This window comes from Rhinolophus sinicus, linkage group LG10, assembly GCF_036562045.2.
Source record: "Rhinolophus sinicus isolate RSC01 linkage group LG10, ASM3656204v1, whole genome shotgun sequence".
Classification (NCBI taxonomy): Eukaryota; Metazoa; Chordata; class Mammalia; order Chiroptera; family Rhinolophidae; genus Rhinolophus; species Rhinolophus sinicus.
Window position 1 is genome coordinate 5,035,152 of NC_133759.1, and position 15,494 is coordinate 5,050,645.

General features: G+C 58.6%; 2 protein-coding genes across 7 annotated transcripts; one reads left to right on the top strand and one right to left on the bottom strand.

The window, feature by feature from the left end:
- Positions 1 to 965: 965 nt before the first annotated feature.
- PARP3 (poly(ADP-ribose) polymerase family member 3) lies at positions 966 to 7,213 on the bottom strand. Of its 6 annotated transcripts, none has more exons than XM_019753279.2 (11): positions 7,013 to 7,213; positions 6,197 to 6,430; positions 5,434 to 5,559; positions 5,078 to 5,266; positions 4,729 to 4,861; positions 4,420 to 4,646; positions 4,022 to 4,168; positions 3,732 to 3,815; positions 3,282 to 3,459; positions 1,944 to 2,099; positions 966 to 1,550 (listed from the first exon to the last, which is right to left on the bottom strand). In XM_019753279.2, the coding sequence occupies exons 2-11, from the start codon at positions 6,374 to 6,376 to the stop codon at positions 1,381 to 1,383; spliced, it is 1,590 nt and encodes a 529-aa protein (XP_019608838.2). In that variant the 5' UTR covers positions 6,377 to 6,430; positions 7,013 to 7,213; the 3' UTR covers positions 966 to 1,380. The 6 variants fall into 6 exon arrangements, with proteins under 6 accessions (XP_019608838.2, XP_019608837.2, XP_019608839.2 ...); XM_019753278.2 differs by having other exon boundaries at positions 6,197 to 6,434; XM_019753280.2 differs by having other exon boundaries at positions 6,197 to 6,378; positions 7,013 to 7,212.
- Positions 7,214 to 7,818: 605 nt separating this feature from the next.
- RRP9 (ribosomal RNA processing 9, U3 small nucleolar RNA binding protein) lies at positions 7,819 to 15,404 on the top strand. Its single transcript, XM_019753283.2, has 15 exons — positions 7,819 to 7,980; positions 8,279 to 8,361; positions 10,936 to 11,045; positions 11,382 to 11,449; positions 11,532 to 11,573; positions 11,919 to 12,045; positions 12,648 to 12,772; positions 12,855 to 12,947; positions 13,347 to 13,447; positions 13,530 to 13,664; positions 13,747 to 13,809; positions 14,046 to 14,191; positions 14,268 to 14,347; positions 15,038 to 15,111; positions 15,236 to 15,404. Exons 1-15 carry the CDS (start codon positions 7,894 to 7,896, stop codon positions 15,327 to 15,329), a joined length of 1,428 nt encoding a protein of 475 aa, XP_019608842.2. The 5' UTR covers positions 7,819 to 7,893; the 3' UTR covers positions 15,330 to 15,404.
- Positions 15,405 to 15,494: the final 90 nt, after the last annotated feature.

The following is a 15,494-nucleotide window of genomic DNA, read 5'->3' on the forward strand; positions in this document are numbered from 1 at the left end:
ATAAAATAACTGGCCTGTACTCTTCGGGAGTGTCAAGAATGTCAACATCAGGGCAGGCCCAGTGGCTCAGGTGGTTGGAGCTCTGTGCTCCTAACACTGAAGGCTGCTGGTTTGATTCCCACATGGGCCCGTGTCAGATGGCTCAGTTGATTGGAGTGCGGGCTCTCAACCACAAGGTTGCCAGTTCAACTCCTTGACTCCCGCAAGGGATGGTGGGCTGAGCCCCCTGCAACTAACAATGGCAACTGGACCTGGAGCTGAGCTGCGCCCTCCACAACTAAGACTGAAAGGACAACAACTTGAAGCTGAACGGCACCCGCCACAGCTAAGATCGAAAGGACAACAACTTGACTTGGAAAGTCCCAGAAGTACACACTGTTCCCCAATAAAGTCCTGTTCCCCTCCCCCCACAAAAAAAGAATGTCAACATCATAAAAGAAAAAGGCTGAGAAATGGATTCAGATTAAAGGAGACTGAGAGACATGACAACCAGATGCAGTGTATGACCCTGGCCTGGGTCCCCACCTCTCTAGTCCGGTACCTTGTGTTTGGATAGGGTCACCTGGGGTGGTAACGGGCACTCCTTTCATGATGGCAGAGCTGAGCCCCTTGGGTATATGCTCAACTTGTTTATCATGCTCAGATGTAAGACACCCATGGATGTTTGATGGCAAGATGTGAGGAATGTTTGATATGCCTGGCCATGTCTGGGCTAAAGGACCCAATCACCAGGTGGGTCCCCAAATGACCAACAGTTCTGAGCTGACAGTGAGGGTCACTTTTGAAGGCTCAACGATCCGAGGAGGCAGTTTGTTGCAGTGATGGACGTAGATGGACCAGGGTGGGTGGGGGTGAGTGTGGGACCCACATCAAGCCTGGAGTGGGGCTGGAGCTGCCATGTGATATGATGAGAAACAAGGCCCAGTTATGGTGTAGCCGCAGCATGGACAAGCAGAGACTGGGGCTGAGTGGACGAAATGTTTAATAAACTTGCCTGTGCCTCAAGTTCAGCTTACCTTGGTGACCACACCCCTTGGATGAATGGTCTGGGCCAGGGTGGACGGGTGGGGGTGGGGTGGGGGAGGGGATGTGGGATCGCGCCCACTCTCAGCCTGTGCCCCTTTCACTACACAGCATCTGTGTCCCAGTAATAATGCCATTCCTTCATGCCATCACCTTAGGGGGTGAGATTGTGAGGCAGAGCAGTGCCAGGTTGGGCAAGCATTGGAGTGTGGGGGATCACTGGGACCCAGCAGGGAGATCTGGGAGCAAGAAGGGGTGATATAGGGGCACCAGAGATGGGCAGGATTTGGGATAACAGTTGGACCCCCCCCACCCCGGAAGGGCCCCGGGGGCGGGGGGGAGAGGGAGACAGGCAGCTCAGAGGTGCATCTCCAGCAGGTACCGCAGGCGGCACTGGCTCTCCTGGTAAATGAGGTACTCGCTCTGGGAGAATGCGGAGCGGTCAAACTCTGGGCAGGGCACAGGCCGGCCCTGGGGCACCGCCACTTGCCAGCCGTCGATCTCCAGCTCAGTGTCCTGGGTCGGATCTGCAGTGCACACCAAGGGTCACTGGTCCTTGGCCTTACCAGTAAGTCCTACCCCTATGTTCCCCACTTCTGCCACAGGGAATACGTGCTCATTCCCAACTTGCCAACCTCCAAACCACGGCATAGACTGAGCTTTCTGCCTGGACTATCCTGCCCCATTTCTCTGACTGGGAAACACCTACTCATCTTGCAATGCTTAGTCAATGACACCTCTTCTTTGAAGCCCTCCTGGATGACCAGAAATGATTTGGTGAATGATTGCAGTGAAGAAGCCTGTTTCTTTTTGTGCCTCTCCACAGCCCCTTCTCTGCTCACCTCCCCGCTGAAAGCATCCTGGTCCCCTAGCTCAGCCCCATCTCTATCCTCAGGCCTGCCCAGCTTCTTGGGACTCACCGGGCTCTGTGCGGCCTCGGGCGATGACACTGTCAAAGCCGGGGGGTGGCTGCTTCAAGCTGGGCTCGTCCATGGTGATGTGGTGCTCTCTGCCCAGTGCCACCTCACTCAGGAACATGTAGCCAATGCGGTGGCCGTCGCAGTGCATGCCAGTAACTGGGGGACACAGAGGCTCAGGCTGGGAAACTCAGCCCTCCACTGTATCTCCTTTGATTCTGCTGCCCCAGCTCAGGAATGTGCCCACTCTTTCCCCGTCCTTGAAACACCCGCTTGTCCTGGCCTTGCTCCCCCACTCCTCGGCTCCCTGAGGCCAGGCCTCTGCAGCCCCTGCCGCCCTCACCAAGGTCTGCAATGGCCTCCCAGTGACCAAATCCGGGGCGGGGGCTTTTCTCCGTGACCTGCTTTGCTGATTTTGCCACAAGCGTCTTTTACCTCCTACGCTAGGACACCTTTGCACTGGCTCTCCTGAGGCCACCCTCCCCTCCTTCTTAGGCTCTGTGCCCTCCTGTTGGACCCCTTGGCCTTGGGCAACCTCAGACATCCTAGAACATCAGTCTCATCTGCTCTTGGACCTTGGTCTCTTGGATGGGTGGGTATTGGTGGTCTCAGACGATGGCATCAGGCTGAGCTGAGGAGCCAGTCTGGGGGTCATCTCAGTGAGGATAAGTCTAGACAGAGTCATCAGACTGCCCATCTCTGGTGCCCCCATATCACCCCTTCTTGCTCCCAGATCTTCCTGCTGCATCCCAGACACTCCAATCTTGGGGGTCATCAGACACCTTTGACCCTTTCCACGTGCTGCCATACATTGTACACATTGCTGTCTTGGATTCTCTTCTCCCCACCCCCACTGCCCTGGCCTGATGAGAGCACCGCCCCCTGGTGCCTGTGGCCTCTGTCACTCTCCCCATGGCTGCTGCCACTGAGATCCTGCTATGTACACGTCCAAATGGGCTCCCCATCGCTCTCTGGACAAGGCCCCCTTTACGCTCCCAAGCCCCCGCCACACCAGGCATTTGCTCTAAGCTTTACTATCAGGACATGCTCGAAGGCCCTGATAGCACAGCCTCCCCGCCTCTGTGCCAACCCCGGGCCGCTTCACCTAGAAGGTTCCTCTTTCACCTCCTTCCCAGGTCTGGTTGGCACGATCTGCATGGCATGGCCTTCTCTAGGAAGCTGTAGCTCTGGGTCCCCCAAACCCCAGGAGGCTGCACAGAGCACTTTGGTCAGTAGCCTTTCAGGGTTCCTCTCCAGGAGCCCCCACGAGCTGGGTAAACACTGTGCCCCATCCTCCTCAGTCCCCACACTGTCCCAGGGCTTGGCCCGAGGGCGCCTCACCATAGTTAGCGGACTTGCTGTTCTCCGAGGCGAAGTAGATGCCTTTGCCAACACGACCACCGGAATGCGGCATGATGCGGAGTCCACTGGTAAGGATGGCGGCCACCACAGCCACGTTGGTGCCATGCCACAGTAACTTCCGATTACCCAGCTTGGAATGGGCCTGGAACCTACTTCCCTGAGCAGGGAGGAGGTAGCAAACGGGAGGGCGAGGCCATCCCAGCTCAGGTGCTTCTCCTTGCTGTTCAGACGACCCAACAAGGCGGGGTCCCTCGGGTCACTCACACTGACACACACACACACACACACACACACACACACGACCTGGGGCTGGCGGAAGCTGGTCAATGCTAAGACAATTCACTAAAGGGCAGATAAGCCAAGGTCATCTCCCTAAGAGTGAGGGTGGTGACAGGGGAGGGAGGTGACAGGTGGGGGACTCTGTCTCACCTCTCCTTCTCGGTTCACTTTCCAAACATGTTGAAGAGTAGGGCACCTGTAGTTGCCAGTCTGTTGTAAGTAGGTATGTATCACCTGCAGGGGGAGCAGAAGCTGGGTGCCGAGGGCCAGAGACGTGTGGATGAGCCCGCGTTTGTTACCCTGTCCCAGAGCGCTCCTCAATCCAGAGAGACATGGGGAGAGAAGGCCAAGGGAGAGGGACACCTCTGGGTATCTGGAGGGTACATGGGTAGAGGGGTGGTGCTCACTGCCAGCTTGGCTCCTCCGGGGTCCCAGTCTACCTTGTATTCGGGCGCCTCTGGATCCAGCAGCTGGAGCTGGCACTTGAGGAGCTGGTAATTTCGGTCCAGTGGGTGTGGCACCTCCTCCACCTTCTCCTCCTCGGGGGCTGCCTGCAGGGTCTGGGCCAGCTCGATATCGGCCAGCACCTAAGGCGGCAGGCACTGGCAGCTTGTCTGTGCACTTGACTGCTGGGCTCCCCTCTCCTTCCCACACGCCTGGGACCATGGCCCCCCACTTGTCCGCCCACTGTTCACTCTTGCCCCGTCTGTCTGTCAGGCCTTCTCCTCCCATCCTTTGGCCTGCCCATCGCGGTCCCTCACGGGGCCCTCTGGCCGCCACCTCCCTTGCGCAGTCTGTCTGCTGGGCCCCCACCTCCTGCCCACCTGCCGGCCCTCACCAGCAGCATGTCCTTCTTGGCCTGCAGAAGCTCGGAGGAGTTGATGGGTGGGGGCCGGTTGCGGCCAAAGTTGTGGGGAATGACGGTGTAGAAGTGGGAGGACAGCTCCTCCAGGCTGCGGCCACCATCGGTGGGGGCTTTCAGGGCCACCTCCAGTGCCTCCAAGGCCTCAAAGCCCCGGGCAATCTGCTGCTTGCTCAACTTTCCCAGGGGCATCTTCTTCACATCTGGGGAGATGGAGAGAGTGGGGAGACTCAGCTCGTGCCACCCCTCGGCCCTGGCCACCCTGCCTGGCCCCTCTCCTCTCACCCAGGTTCATGAGGGCCATGGCGTCATTGAACATATCCTTGCTGAAGATGTTGGCAATGAGCTTCTGTGTGGCTGCGTCCAGGGAGCAGGGCCGCACCTGCTGAACCGTGGTCTTCACTGGGCCTCCGTCCACCTAGGGCAGAGGACACATGTAGAGGGCAGGGGCAGCCAGGCAGGGCACCTGCTCCTGGAGCAGAGCCAGGCAGTAGACACAGATGGGCCAGACTGAGGCCAGAGGGGGGTGGTCTGTGCCTGAGGTGGCACAGCTGGGCAGTGGCAGAGCCCAACCGGCTGGGCCTCTCAGTCCTCTCCCAGCCCAGGGATCACCCCCCCTCCCTCGCCACTTCACCTGCACCACGGCTTCCTGGGCTTCGTCCTGTCCGTGCACTTCGATAAGTGTGTACTTGCCCGGATGGGCCACAAATTGGTCCCGCTCCGCCCAGCTGTTCTTGGTCTTGTCCCGAAATTTCTTCTCAAAGTCCTTCTTTGCATCCTCCAGTGACTTGAAGGAGCTGAGCTTTGACTGGCCCACCTCTCCCTGCAACCAACAGCCTTCAGGGTATGCCCATCACAGTGCCCACCATAAACACTCATGCCAGGCCCTGTGCCGAGTAAGCTGTGGCGACCCTGGGCAGCAGGGGACAGAGGTGCTGAGCAAGGAGAGGCGGAGAGGAGGCAGGCGCGGGGTAGGCAGGTGGCGCTCACCACACGGCCCCAGCGGTTCCAGCAGCTGAAGCGGCCACCCTCCTCCAGCAGCTGGATGATGTAGAACTTGTTGTTGTTATTCCCGATGTTCGTCTGGTTCAGGGTACAGTCGTAGTCTTCATGCACCTGGGGCCGGAGGGGTGTGGGGACGTCAGATTGGCTTGGGCTGCCCCTGGGTGGGACAGGGTACACGGCTGCACACTGACAGAGGTCTGACGGGGACAAGAGGCAGACTGTACCGGAGGGAGGCGGGCCCTGCCTGAGAAGGCTTGAGGGGGTCATGGTTCTGCCCTAAGGGATGAAGTCTGAGGGGACATGGCTAAACTATTGGGGGAAGTTCTGGGAGGACACTCTGTGCCCTGGGTGGGGGAATCGGAGGGAGACATGGTTCTGCCCTGGGGGTGTGACAGGGATACAACCCTGCCCTGTGAGGGCTCTCAGGGGGACATGGCCTTACCCTGTGGGGCTGGTTTGAGGGGACAGCGGTGAGCCCTGGGGAGGCTGAGGAAGTCAGAGCCCTGCCTTAAGTGTGGTAGGGGAGGCCTGAGCAGCTCAGAGGACCACCCTGGGGTCTAAAGCGCAGACACGACCTGCCCGGATCTGATGGGATACAGCTGTGCCTGACCTGTGGGGTCCTGAAAGAACACAGCTTACTTGGGAACCTTGAGCTACGTGGCCAGAGCCAAGCCCCAGGGGAGTGGGCTGAGAGTATTTGTCCCTCGGAGTGAGCAGGCACCAGGCCTCTCTCAGGACTACAGCTTACCTGGGTCCCGGGGCTGCTGCTGAGTGGACATGCTGTGTCCACTCGGATTATGCGCTTCTCCCTGGGTGCGGCCCTGAGGGCCTCAGCAGTGGAGTGGAAGCTGTCCTCCTCTGCGTCCTGCTTCTCCTTTTTCTTCTCAGGGCCCTCAGGCTGGACAGGGAGCTTGCGCTTGGGAGCCATGGCTGTTCTGGGGCACCGAGGGGGACCTCAGGCTACCATGGTCTCTGTACCCACCTGTCTGGTACAGTACCAACTTACCCCAGGTGACCTCCCACTGTCTACCCTGCCTTCATTCCCATTCTCAGCCCCAGACCAAAACCAGTTCTCTGCATCCCAGATCCACCTCTGTCCCCAGTCACGGGGGCCGGGCCAGAACCTTGTCCTGTCTGCCCACTCCAGGCAAGGCAGAGTGGTTCCTTCTCTCTAGCTCTCCGGTGTGTAGGTAGGTGGTGGAGAAAGTGAAAGGAGAACCTTCCCCTCCCTCCTCTGGGCTCCTCCCATCTCCAGAGCACTCCTGCGGCACTGCATACTTCTGCCCAATCTCAGCTACCTCAGACCTGGCATGGCTGCTGGGCTGAGTCATCCCAGCTATGGAGGAGAGTGGGCAGTGTCTGCTGGGGGTCAGCACCCCTGGGGCCAGATCTGGCTCTCCATTGCTTGGGACCCCGTGGTACAAAAACCCTTTCCAATAGGCTCAAAAGTTCTGGGGTGCCAGCCAAACCCCCAGACCAGTGGCCTTGAACTGCCAGCAGGCAAGGGCAGTCCCACCCCGCCCTGCCCGGTGAAGAGCTGTGGGCAGGGCCATAGGTCACTCACCTAAGAGAAGCAGGGACTTGGGAGAGGTGGTGGCACCGGGCCCAGTATCAAAACCTCCCACAGCAGTCCCAGTTCTAGGAGGCCCTCTAGCAATCCTCTGTCAGCCTTAGGTGTGACCTAGGGAGGGACTTCCTGACAAACGCCAGAGGCTGGGAAGAGTGGGAGTGGTGGTGGTAAAGGATTCCAGCCATTTGGCTACTAGTCGGGTGAGTCAGAGGGCAGGGTCAGGCCGATGCGGGAGGCCTGTCCCACGAATGGGTGGACACTTGATCTGGACCCTGCTAAGGCCCAGGGGACTGACGCGTCCTTGGCGCTGCTTGTCTGGCCTGAGGCAGGCAATACGTGTCCACCTGTTGCCCAGTGACCCTGGGCCCAGATGCAGGCACTCCCTTCCTTTCTCTGGGGCTGCCTCAGTCATCGCCCCCCTGCAATTATCTAGTGCCAGACTGGTACACCCTTGTCACCGCCCCTGGCGGGGTGGAGTCACGTTCCGGGACTTGGAACCCCTCATCTCTGGCTCCCCCCAGCGTCCAAGGGGCGAAAACGCAGAGAAGGCCCCCTGGTCCATCCCTCTTTAGACGTCATCTAAGTAGAGGCGCGGACGAGCCACAGCTTTGGACCGGAAGGGCGGGGAAGAGGCTTGCTTCCAATAGGAAGCTTGGCACGGGAGCCTGTGGGAGCTCTGGGAGGCGTGGTCACGAGCGTTAACCCAATGGGCGCTTGGGGGCGTGACACAACCTAGCGAAAGCTCCAATGGAGCCGTGGGAGGCGGGGACCGCCGGGCGGTGGGAGCCTATCCCTGCACAGAGTCTTGCCAGGCAGCGGGGTTCGGACGCCACGTGAGTGCTGTCCCGGCGTCTGCAGTACACACGGTGGGCAGCATGTCGGCCACAGCGGTAGCTCGAAAGCGCGGAAAGCCGGCCACGGGGGCCCGGGTCGGTTCAGGGGCCGGCAAGCGGCGGCGAAAGGTGAGCATGGCGCTTCTGCGGGCCGGGATCAGATCTGCTACTGGGACCACTGTCATTCCACCTGTATCCCACCTTCGTCCCCTCCCATCCCTTTTTCTGTCCCCTCCCGAGCCTTCTCCCCGGACTCCACCTGGAGTCAGCTTGTGGCTCTCTCTGCTGGCCAAATCCTGGAAGGCCTTGCACTTGAGCCGGGGCCACCGCCTTTCCCAGTCCCGGGGCTCTTGAGAGACCGGAAGGGGTCCGTCAGTGCCGGAGTGGTTGGGACCCCTGACCCAAGAACGGATCATATAATTCCCAGGCCGACTCTGCTGGGGACAGGGGCAAGACCAAAGGTGGCGGCAAGATGAATGAGGAGATCTCCAGCGACTCCGAGAATGAGAGGTGAGTTCTTCCTTTCCACCTGGTGGAAGGCAGCACTGAGGCCCATGGTGTATGGAAGAGACTCAGTGAATCGGGGCAGAGCTGGGCCTAGAACCCAGGATTCTGGCCCTTGACTCTCAGGTCTTGGCTCTTTCCTCCAGTTTCTGACCCTGAGAAGTCTCATCTCCTCCCCTGCACAGTGTCTGTGTGGGGAAGACCCCCTCAGCCCCAATGGGAGACCAGTGAGGACCTACCTCCCTGGCTCATGGCAGGTAGCTGAGCACGGGCTAGACTGACTTGCAAGGAGGGAGGGATGGAAGAAATGCTCGCTAGTTCTTCATTCTCTTTTCCCACAATTTTACAATTACTGATCTCCCTCCTGACTGGGAACATCAGCCAGGGACAGGCTTCACTGTTGAGAGTACAGAGATGGGCAGGTGAAGACTGAATGTGTTGTAATGGGATGTATGTCTTACAGCTGTGTATTCTGGGGATGGGGCCTGGGGAGATGAGGACAGTCCCTCATGGAAAGGTAGGGAAGGCATTCAGGGATCAGAGACAGTCTGGGGTGTGAGTGTGCCAGAATGGGAGATGGAGGGGACAGGAAGGCAGGTGGTGAGTGCATCCACATTATGGAGGGCTTTGAATACCTCCCCCTCATTGTGTAGGTGATGGGGGTGGGGCATGCTGCGAGGTTTCACAGGGGGCCAGCAAATGTCAGGCCTGACCCTGTGGAATGGAAGCTCTCAGACCAGAGAATCCTGGGCCTTCCTTAAGAGTTGGCTTTAGAAATTCTGCTTCTAAAACTGATTACTTGTTGGCCTTAACCTGCTCACAGAAAGACTTAATATACTTTTCTTAGTCCCGAGGTTATTGTGGGTGTGCGTGTGCCAAGCCCTCTGCTAAACACTTTAAAATATTTTAAAATGTGTTGTGAAATATGTTAGATACAGAAGAGTTAGTGAAATGTATTTGTACTACAGAGAATAATGAGGAAATGACGAACCTCTGCACCTACCCCCTTGGTTAAGAACTAGACCGTTTAGACATTTAGAAGCCCCAACTGCCATTCCTGATATGAGTTAGTCATTTCTTTGGTTTCCTTCCTTCCTTCCTTCCTTCCTTCGTTCCTTCCTTCCCTCCTTCCTTCCTTCCTTTTTCTCCTTCTTTATTTTTTTTTTTTTTCATTTTCTCATTCAGGTATAATTTATATACAGTAACATTCACCTTTTGTGAGTGTTGACAGATGCATATAGTATAAGTCCCACCACTGTCAAGATATAAAGGGTGTCCTCACCCTCCAAAATTCCCCCACTCCTTTGTAGTCAGTTCTTCTCCTTCCCCACTTGTAACCATGTCCCTAGAGTTTCGCCTTTTCCAGAATGTCATGTGATTAGAATCATACAGTGTATACTTGTTTCGATTTTCTTTAGAGTTCTGTCTCCTGTGTGTGAACCCCCAAACAATAGATTGATTAGTTTGGGTAAACCAAGTAGAAGTCCTAACCTTGGCTGTGCAGGGAAGGGCAGCACCAACCCTGTTGAAGGCTTACTGGGCACCAGGTACTAACTGGTCTCAGGAGCATCGTCTGGTGTTGAGAGTTTCCAAGGTCATTTCTGGGAAAGTTTAGGTCAAGGTCATAAATGAGACCTGGGAACCAGGTGGGCACCTGACAGGGACTAGATGTCTGTAGGCGTGTGATCAGAGGGAATGGACTGCCCTGGGTTTTCTCCTGAGTTCCCGTGACCTACCTCCAACTCCCAGGAGTAAGTCAGAGGAGGACTCAAGTGAAGTGAGTGTCTCAGCTGGTCTGGGGTCTGGGGCATAGAGGGGAAACCAGCACAAGTTCAAGCCAAGACGAACGAAGCTTCAGGACAGAGGATAGCGCCTTGGTAATGAGGATGGGGTAATGACAGACCCAACATGTCTGCCTCTGGGGTCCTTGCATCGGATCTGGGCTGGCTACTCCACCATGTCTGGGGGTGGTTGTTATTCCGGGAGCTACCTTCCCTGTTCTCCGGGTTGGGTGTCCTGTTTCCTGTCTCGTGCTGTCCTCATTCTTAGTGTACCCTCTTGTTTGGGAGCCCATCCTCCATCCTTAAAGAAGGAGAAAGGACCAGTTCTGTGGCACCTCAGACATCTGACCATATCTTCTCTCATAATTGATGGTTTTGCTGGCATTGAATTCCGGGGGTTAGCATTTTCCATCAGGATTTTCGTGTGCAGCACGCGTGTCTTCCTGCTGTCAGTGTTGTTGTTGAGACGTCTGAAGCCATTTTGATTCCTGACCTGACCCTTTGTACACGACGTGATTTTTCTCAGGAGCCTATAGAACCTTCTCTTTCCCTCTGGAGTTGAGAGATTTCTCAGTGATGTCTTTGAGTTTTGGGTCTGTTTTCACGCTTAAGTCGGGCACTGGGTGGGCCCTTTCAGTTGGTGAGTCATGTCTTCAGTTTTCTGCATGTGGCAGCATCGGCCATGAGGCTTGGTAAGGATGGGAGCGGGGAGCTGGCCGGGGGAGCAGCCAGGAGGCATGGTCCTAGTGGCCAGAGGAGTGGGGTGAGTCTCCTGAAACCCACACCCTTCTGCCCACAGCCTAACTCCCAGGAGGACGGAGGAAGAGGAGGGTGAGGAGCTGGAGGAAACCGCACAGGAGAAGAAGCTGCGCTTGGCCAAACTCTACCTTGAGCAGCTCAGGCAGCAAGGTGAGCATGTGGGCTGAGCAGGTGAGGGGCGGGGCCTGACCCTGAGCCTGCCTGCTGTGGCCCCAGCCACCTGATGGCTGACTGACGCAGGTACGCAGTGGGTGCCCTGTGGGAGGGCGGCCAGGAGCTCTAGTGGGCTTCTGGGGACAGGCCAGACCTTCAGGGGGCTTTCACTGATCTAATAAGTAAATGCCCTCCCTCCTCTTTGCCCGAGGTAGCCTGAACGACCCGAAGGACACAGCCTGTGTTCTGGGCCAAGTCTGAGGTGACAGGGGAGGATGAGAAGGGAAAAGTGGGGTCTCGGCCTGGGTTTACGTGGTCTGGTCTGTCCTACAGAGGAGGAGAAGGCAGAAGCCCGTGAGTTTGAGGAGGACCAGGTGGCAGGGCGCCTGAAGGAGGACGTGGTATGTGTGGCTGGAGGGTGGTGGGAGGAAGGGGTGGGGCTGGCCTGGCCCCTGGGACCTCACCCCTCTCCTCTCTCTGCAGCTTGAGCAGAGGGGCAGGCTGCAGAAATCGGTGGCAAAGGAGGTGAGTGGGCAGAGCGCTTTGGTGTGAGATTGGAGGGAACTGGTGGTCCCACCCGGGTAGGTGGGCAGATGACCCAACTGGGGATTCAGGTTGTGGGGGTCTTTCCTCGAGAATACGGTGGCACTTCTACCAACAGGGCCAGGTCAGGGTCTGGTCCTTATAGCCCTGGGTTCAGTTTCCATCTGGGCAGGGAGGTGGAAGGGGTGGCATGTGTGTGTATACGTGTGTACATGTGCATCTGTGTGTCTGTGTGCGTGAGTGTGCGTGTGTGTGTGTGTGTGTGTGTGTGTGTGTGTAGGGTACCTTCCCGCCCCCAGTTGCAGTGACCCAGCTCTGCCTGCCCAGATCCAGACCCCAGCCCCGGCCGACATTCGAATCTTACGGGGTCACCAGCTATCCATCACATGTTTGGTTATCACCCCCGACGACTTGGCCATCTTTTCTGCTGCCAAGGACTGCACCATTATTAAGTGTGAGTGGGTGCCTGGGTGGGGGTGCAGCCCCCAGGGCTCATCCGGGAGGGCTGGTCTGGAAGGAGGGAGTTATCAGGGCAAACTGAGGCCCAATAGGGAAGCTGCTTCTGGAGGCTGGTTTGCTCCTAGTGAAGTGTTTTCTGGGTGGCATGGAAGCTTCTGTCCAGAAGTGGGGCTCATCAGCTCCCTGTCACTCATTGGAGACGATTGAGCAGAGGCAGGATGATGATTTAATGGGAACTGACGCTACACGTGGGCAGCTGGACTAGCGCCCCCTCGAGGCTCTGCACAGCCCTGGGAGTGAGCTGGTGCTCGTGGGTTCCCAGCCGCCTCCACCCACAGGAGTAACAGGAAGAACTCACACGTCAGTCCCAAAGCGGTTTCCTGTTCCTCCTCTTCTGGGCTTCATGGCTGTCCTTTAGGGTTATTGTCCCCATTTAACAGAGGAGGAAATTGAGGTGACTGGTCCAGGGGCTCACAGTGCCTGAGCCACGTCTCCTGCCCTGAGGCCAGGACTTCTCCCAGGGCCCCATGCTGCCTTTGAGTAGTTGCCGGCCAGTCCTGTCCCCCATCCCAGCAGCCTCTCTTCCCCCGGTGTCAGGGAGCGTGGAGAGTGGACGGAAGCTTCACGTGATCCCACGAGCCAAGAAGGGTGCCGAGGGGCAGTCCCCCGGCCACAGCAGCCACATCCTCTGCATGGCCATCTCCTCTGACGGCAAGTACCTTGTAAGGCAGGGCAGGTCCTGGGGGTGGGGGAGAGGTCTGGGCACACAGTGGGTGCCCGTGGCCATTGTCCTCGTCCCCACAGGCCTCCGGTGACCGCAGCAAGCTCATTCTGATTTGGGAGGCCCAGAGCTGCCGGCACCTGTATACCTTCACGGGACACCGGGATGCCGTGTCGGTGAGGAGCTGGGCCTCCTTGGGCGGACATTTAGCAAGCACCTGAGTGGGCCAGGCTTGGTGCTGGGTCCTGGGGAATGGGATGAATGAGGCAGAGCGTACCTGTCTTCGGGGGCCCTGTGCTTTGCTGTAGTGAGCAGCACTGTAAAGGACCAGAATGGGGTAAAGGGACAGGAAGAGCTGGGGGGACCAAGTCTGAGAGGACTATACCTGCTCCAGGACAGGTGAGGGCAGGAGAGCGTTCCCCTGGCTCCAGGTAGGGCTGCACAGAAGTGCCCCACAGAACGCTCCCGGGGAGCTGGCTCCCTGTGCCATGTGACTTGTCTTTGGGGAAGTCCTCCTTGGGCCTGACCTCTGCCTCGCCTGCTGTAGTCCAGGCCCCCTTTGCTCTATCCCTTAGGGGCTGGCGTTCCGTAGAGGCACCCACCAGCTCTACAGCACGTCCCACGACCGCTCTGTGAAGGTGTGGAATGTGGCAGAGAACTCCTACGTGGAGACGCTGTGAGTGTGTGTGAGGAGAGGGTGTGCGGGTGTGTGTGTGCGATGTCACTACTGACGCCAGGCCTCTCTGTGCCCCCTCCAGCTTTGGGCACCAGGACGCTGTGGCAGCGCTGGATGCTCTGGGCAGGGAGTGCTGCGTGACAGCTGGGGGCCGGGACGGGACTGTGCGCGTGTGGAAGATCCCTGAGGAGTCCCAGCTTGTCTTCTACGGCCACCAGTAAGGCGGTGGCAGCCGCGCAGGGCGGGGCTCCATGGGCGGGCTGGGGCTGGATCATGCCCCTCACTGCTCCTTTCTCCAGGGGCTCCATAGACAGCGTCCAGCTCATCAACGAGGAGCACATGGTGTCAGGCGCAGACGATGGGTAAGCTGCCTTGCGGATGTCTCCCACCACTGCCCTGCTCCTGGACTCCCCTCGTAGGGTCGCTCCTGCTGCGGAGCTGTCGTAACCTCTTTGCACAGATGGGGACACAGGCAGAGACCTCTGGTGCCCTTGTCTGCGTCCCACAGCTGGTGTCCACGTGACCCTTCCCACTGTGTGGCCTTTCTGCCCTGACCCCGGCCCCCTCACTGACTCTGCTCCCTGCTCCCTGTTCCTAGCTCTGTGGCCTTGTGGGGCCTTTCCAAGAAACGGCCACTTGCCCTGCAGCGTGACGCCCATGGGCTGCGTGGGGAGCCGGGCCTGGAGCAGCCCTTCTGGGTGTCGTCAGTGGCAGCCCTGCTCAACACAGACCTTGTGGCCACAGGTGAGTGTCCTGTGTGGCTAAGAGGGACTCCCAGGGTGGGCTGGGCAGCGGTGCTCACCGGCTCCCTGTCCCCCAGGCTCCCACAGCTCCTGCGTGCGGCTCTGGCAGTGTGGGGAGGGCTTCCGGCGGCTTGACCTTCTCTGCGACATCCCCCTGGTGAGTGGGGCTTGAATGCTCGGCCCGTCTTGGCCACACTCCCAAGGCCCTTTACTGTTTTTTCTGCCAGAAGGGCGCCTCCTCAGAGCAGGGCACTCTATGACTTCTCTTTAGTCCCAGCTCCTAGCGCTGGGGCACGGCAGGAACCCTCCCTCCCTCTCCCTCCCTCTCCCTTTTCCCCTCCACTCCCCTCCACGTCCTGGCCCTGTCCTCGGTGCTGGGTACAAGGCAATGAACTGTGGGCAAAAGCGTGGAGGGCCTGGCCCTGTGATCAGCTCCGCATGGCTGGTGCCAGATTGATGCCACGCTAGGGAGTGTGGATTTTGGTGACCTAGGGGAGAGTGGCAGGTTCTGTCAACGACATCTGGTGACCGTGCAGAACTTACGTCAGTGGGGATGGTCGTGGGGTCCCCGGGCCTCACAGCCAGGAGCCAGGCCCTGGGCCATAGCGACACTTGGTGGGTGTACACTGTCTCCTTAATCCTCGAAATTGCGAGGCTGGCGCTCTGCTTCCCCTTCTCAGCCCTGTGGCGACTGAGACCCTGAGGGGTGAAGAGTTGGCCCAGGTGGTAGGAGGCTGAGCGGGGACTGAACCCAGGCCTGGTAGGCCAAGCCCTTGACCAGCATGCTTGGCCTGTGGTGGGGGAATCTGTTCTCACATCCTATTACGTTGTCCCTCCCTCTTCTTAGGTGGGCTTTATCAATAGCCTCAAGTTCTCCAGCGCTGGGGACTTCCTGGTGGCCGGGGTGGGGCAGGAGCACAGGTATGAGGCACCCCGGGAGGGGTGAGGGTGGGGCAAGGGGGCACTGGCTGGGCGCTGGGTGGGAATGGCAGTGGAGACTGCGTGGGGCGGCACCAGACCTCAGCTTCTTCCCTCTCCCCTGCAGGCTCGGCCGATGGTGGCGGATCAAGGAGGCTCGGAACTCTGTCTGCATCATCCCACTCCGGAGGGCTCCCAGGCCCACGGCGGTGGGCTCCTGATGGTCCCATCCCCTTTATTTAAGTCCTTCCCAGGCCATGCCCCGCCCTCTTTGTATTAAAAGCATGCTCTTTTGGGCCTTGTCTCCTGCAGCTTCTTGGGTAGGGAGGGAGGAGGGCCAGCAGGGACTGGGTTGGAAAAGGCCTGGGGCGGACCAAGCCTCCAGC

Bases quoted from the DNA above. Each gene is read 5' to 3' on its own strand.
- PARP3 (XM_019753279.2), bottom strand. From the start codon at position 6,376: ATGGCTCCCAAGCGCAAGCTCCCTGTCCAGCCTGAGGGCCCTGAGAAG. The intron at 4,647-4,728 runs GTGAGAGGAGAG...CCATCTCCCCAG, and splicing joins CATGGCCCTCATGAACCTGG to ATGTGAAGAAGATGCCCCTG. The intron at 1,551-1,943 runs GTGAGTCCCAAG...TGTGCACTGCAG, and splicing joins CCGAGGCCGCACAGAGCCCG to ATCCGACCCAGGACACTGAG.
- RRP9 (XM_019753283.2), top strand. From the start codon at position 7,894: ATGTCGGCCACAGCGGTAGCTCGAAAGCGCGGAAAGCCGGCCACGGGG. The intron at 8,362-10,935 runs GTGAGTTCTTCC...TTCTGCCCACAG, and splicing joins AGCGACTCCGAGAATGAGAG to CCTAACTCCCAGGAGGACGG. The intron at 11,046-11,381 runs GTGAGCATGTGG...TCTGTCCTACAG, and splicing joins TGAGCAGCTCAGGCAGCAAG to AGGAGGAGAAGGCAGAAGCC.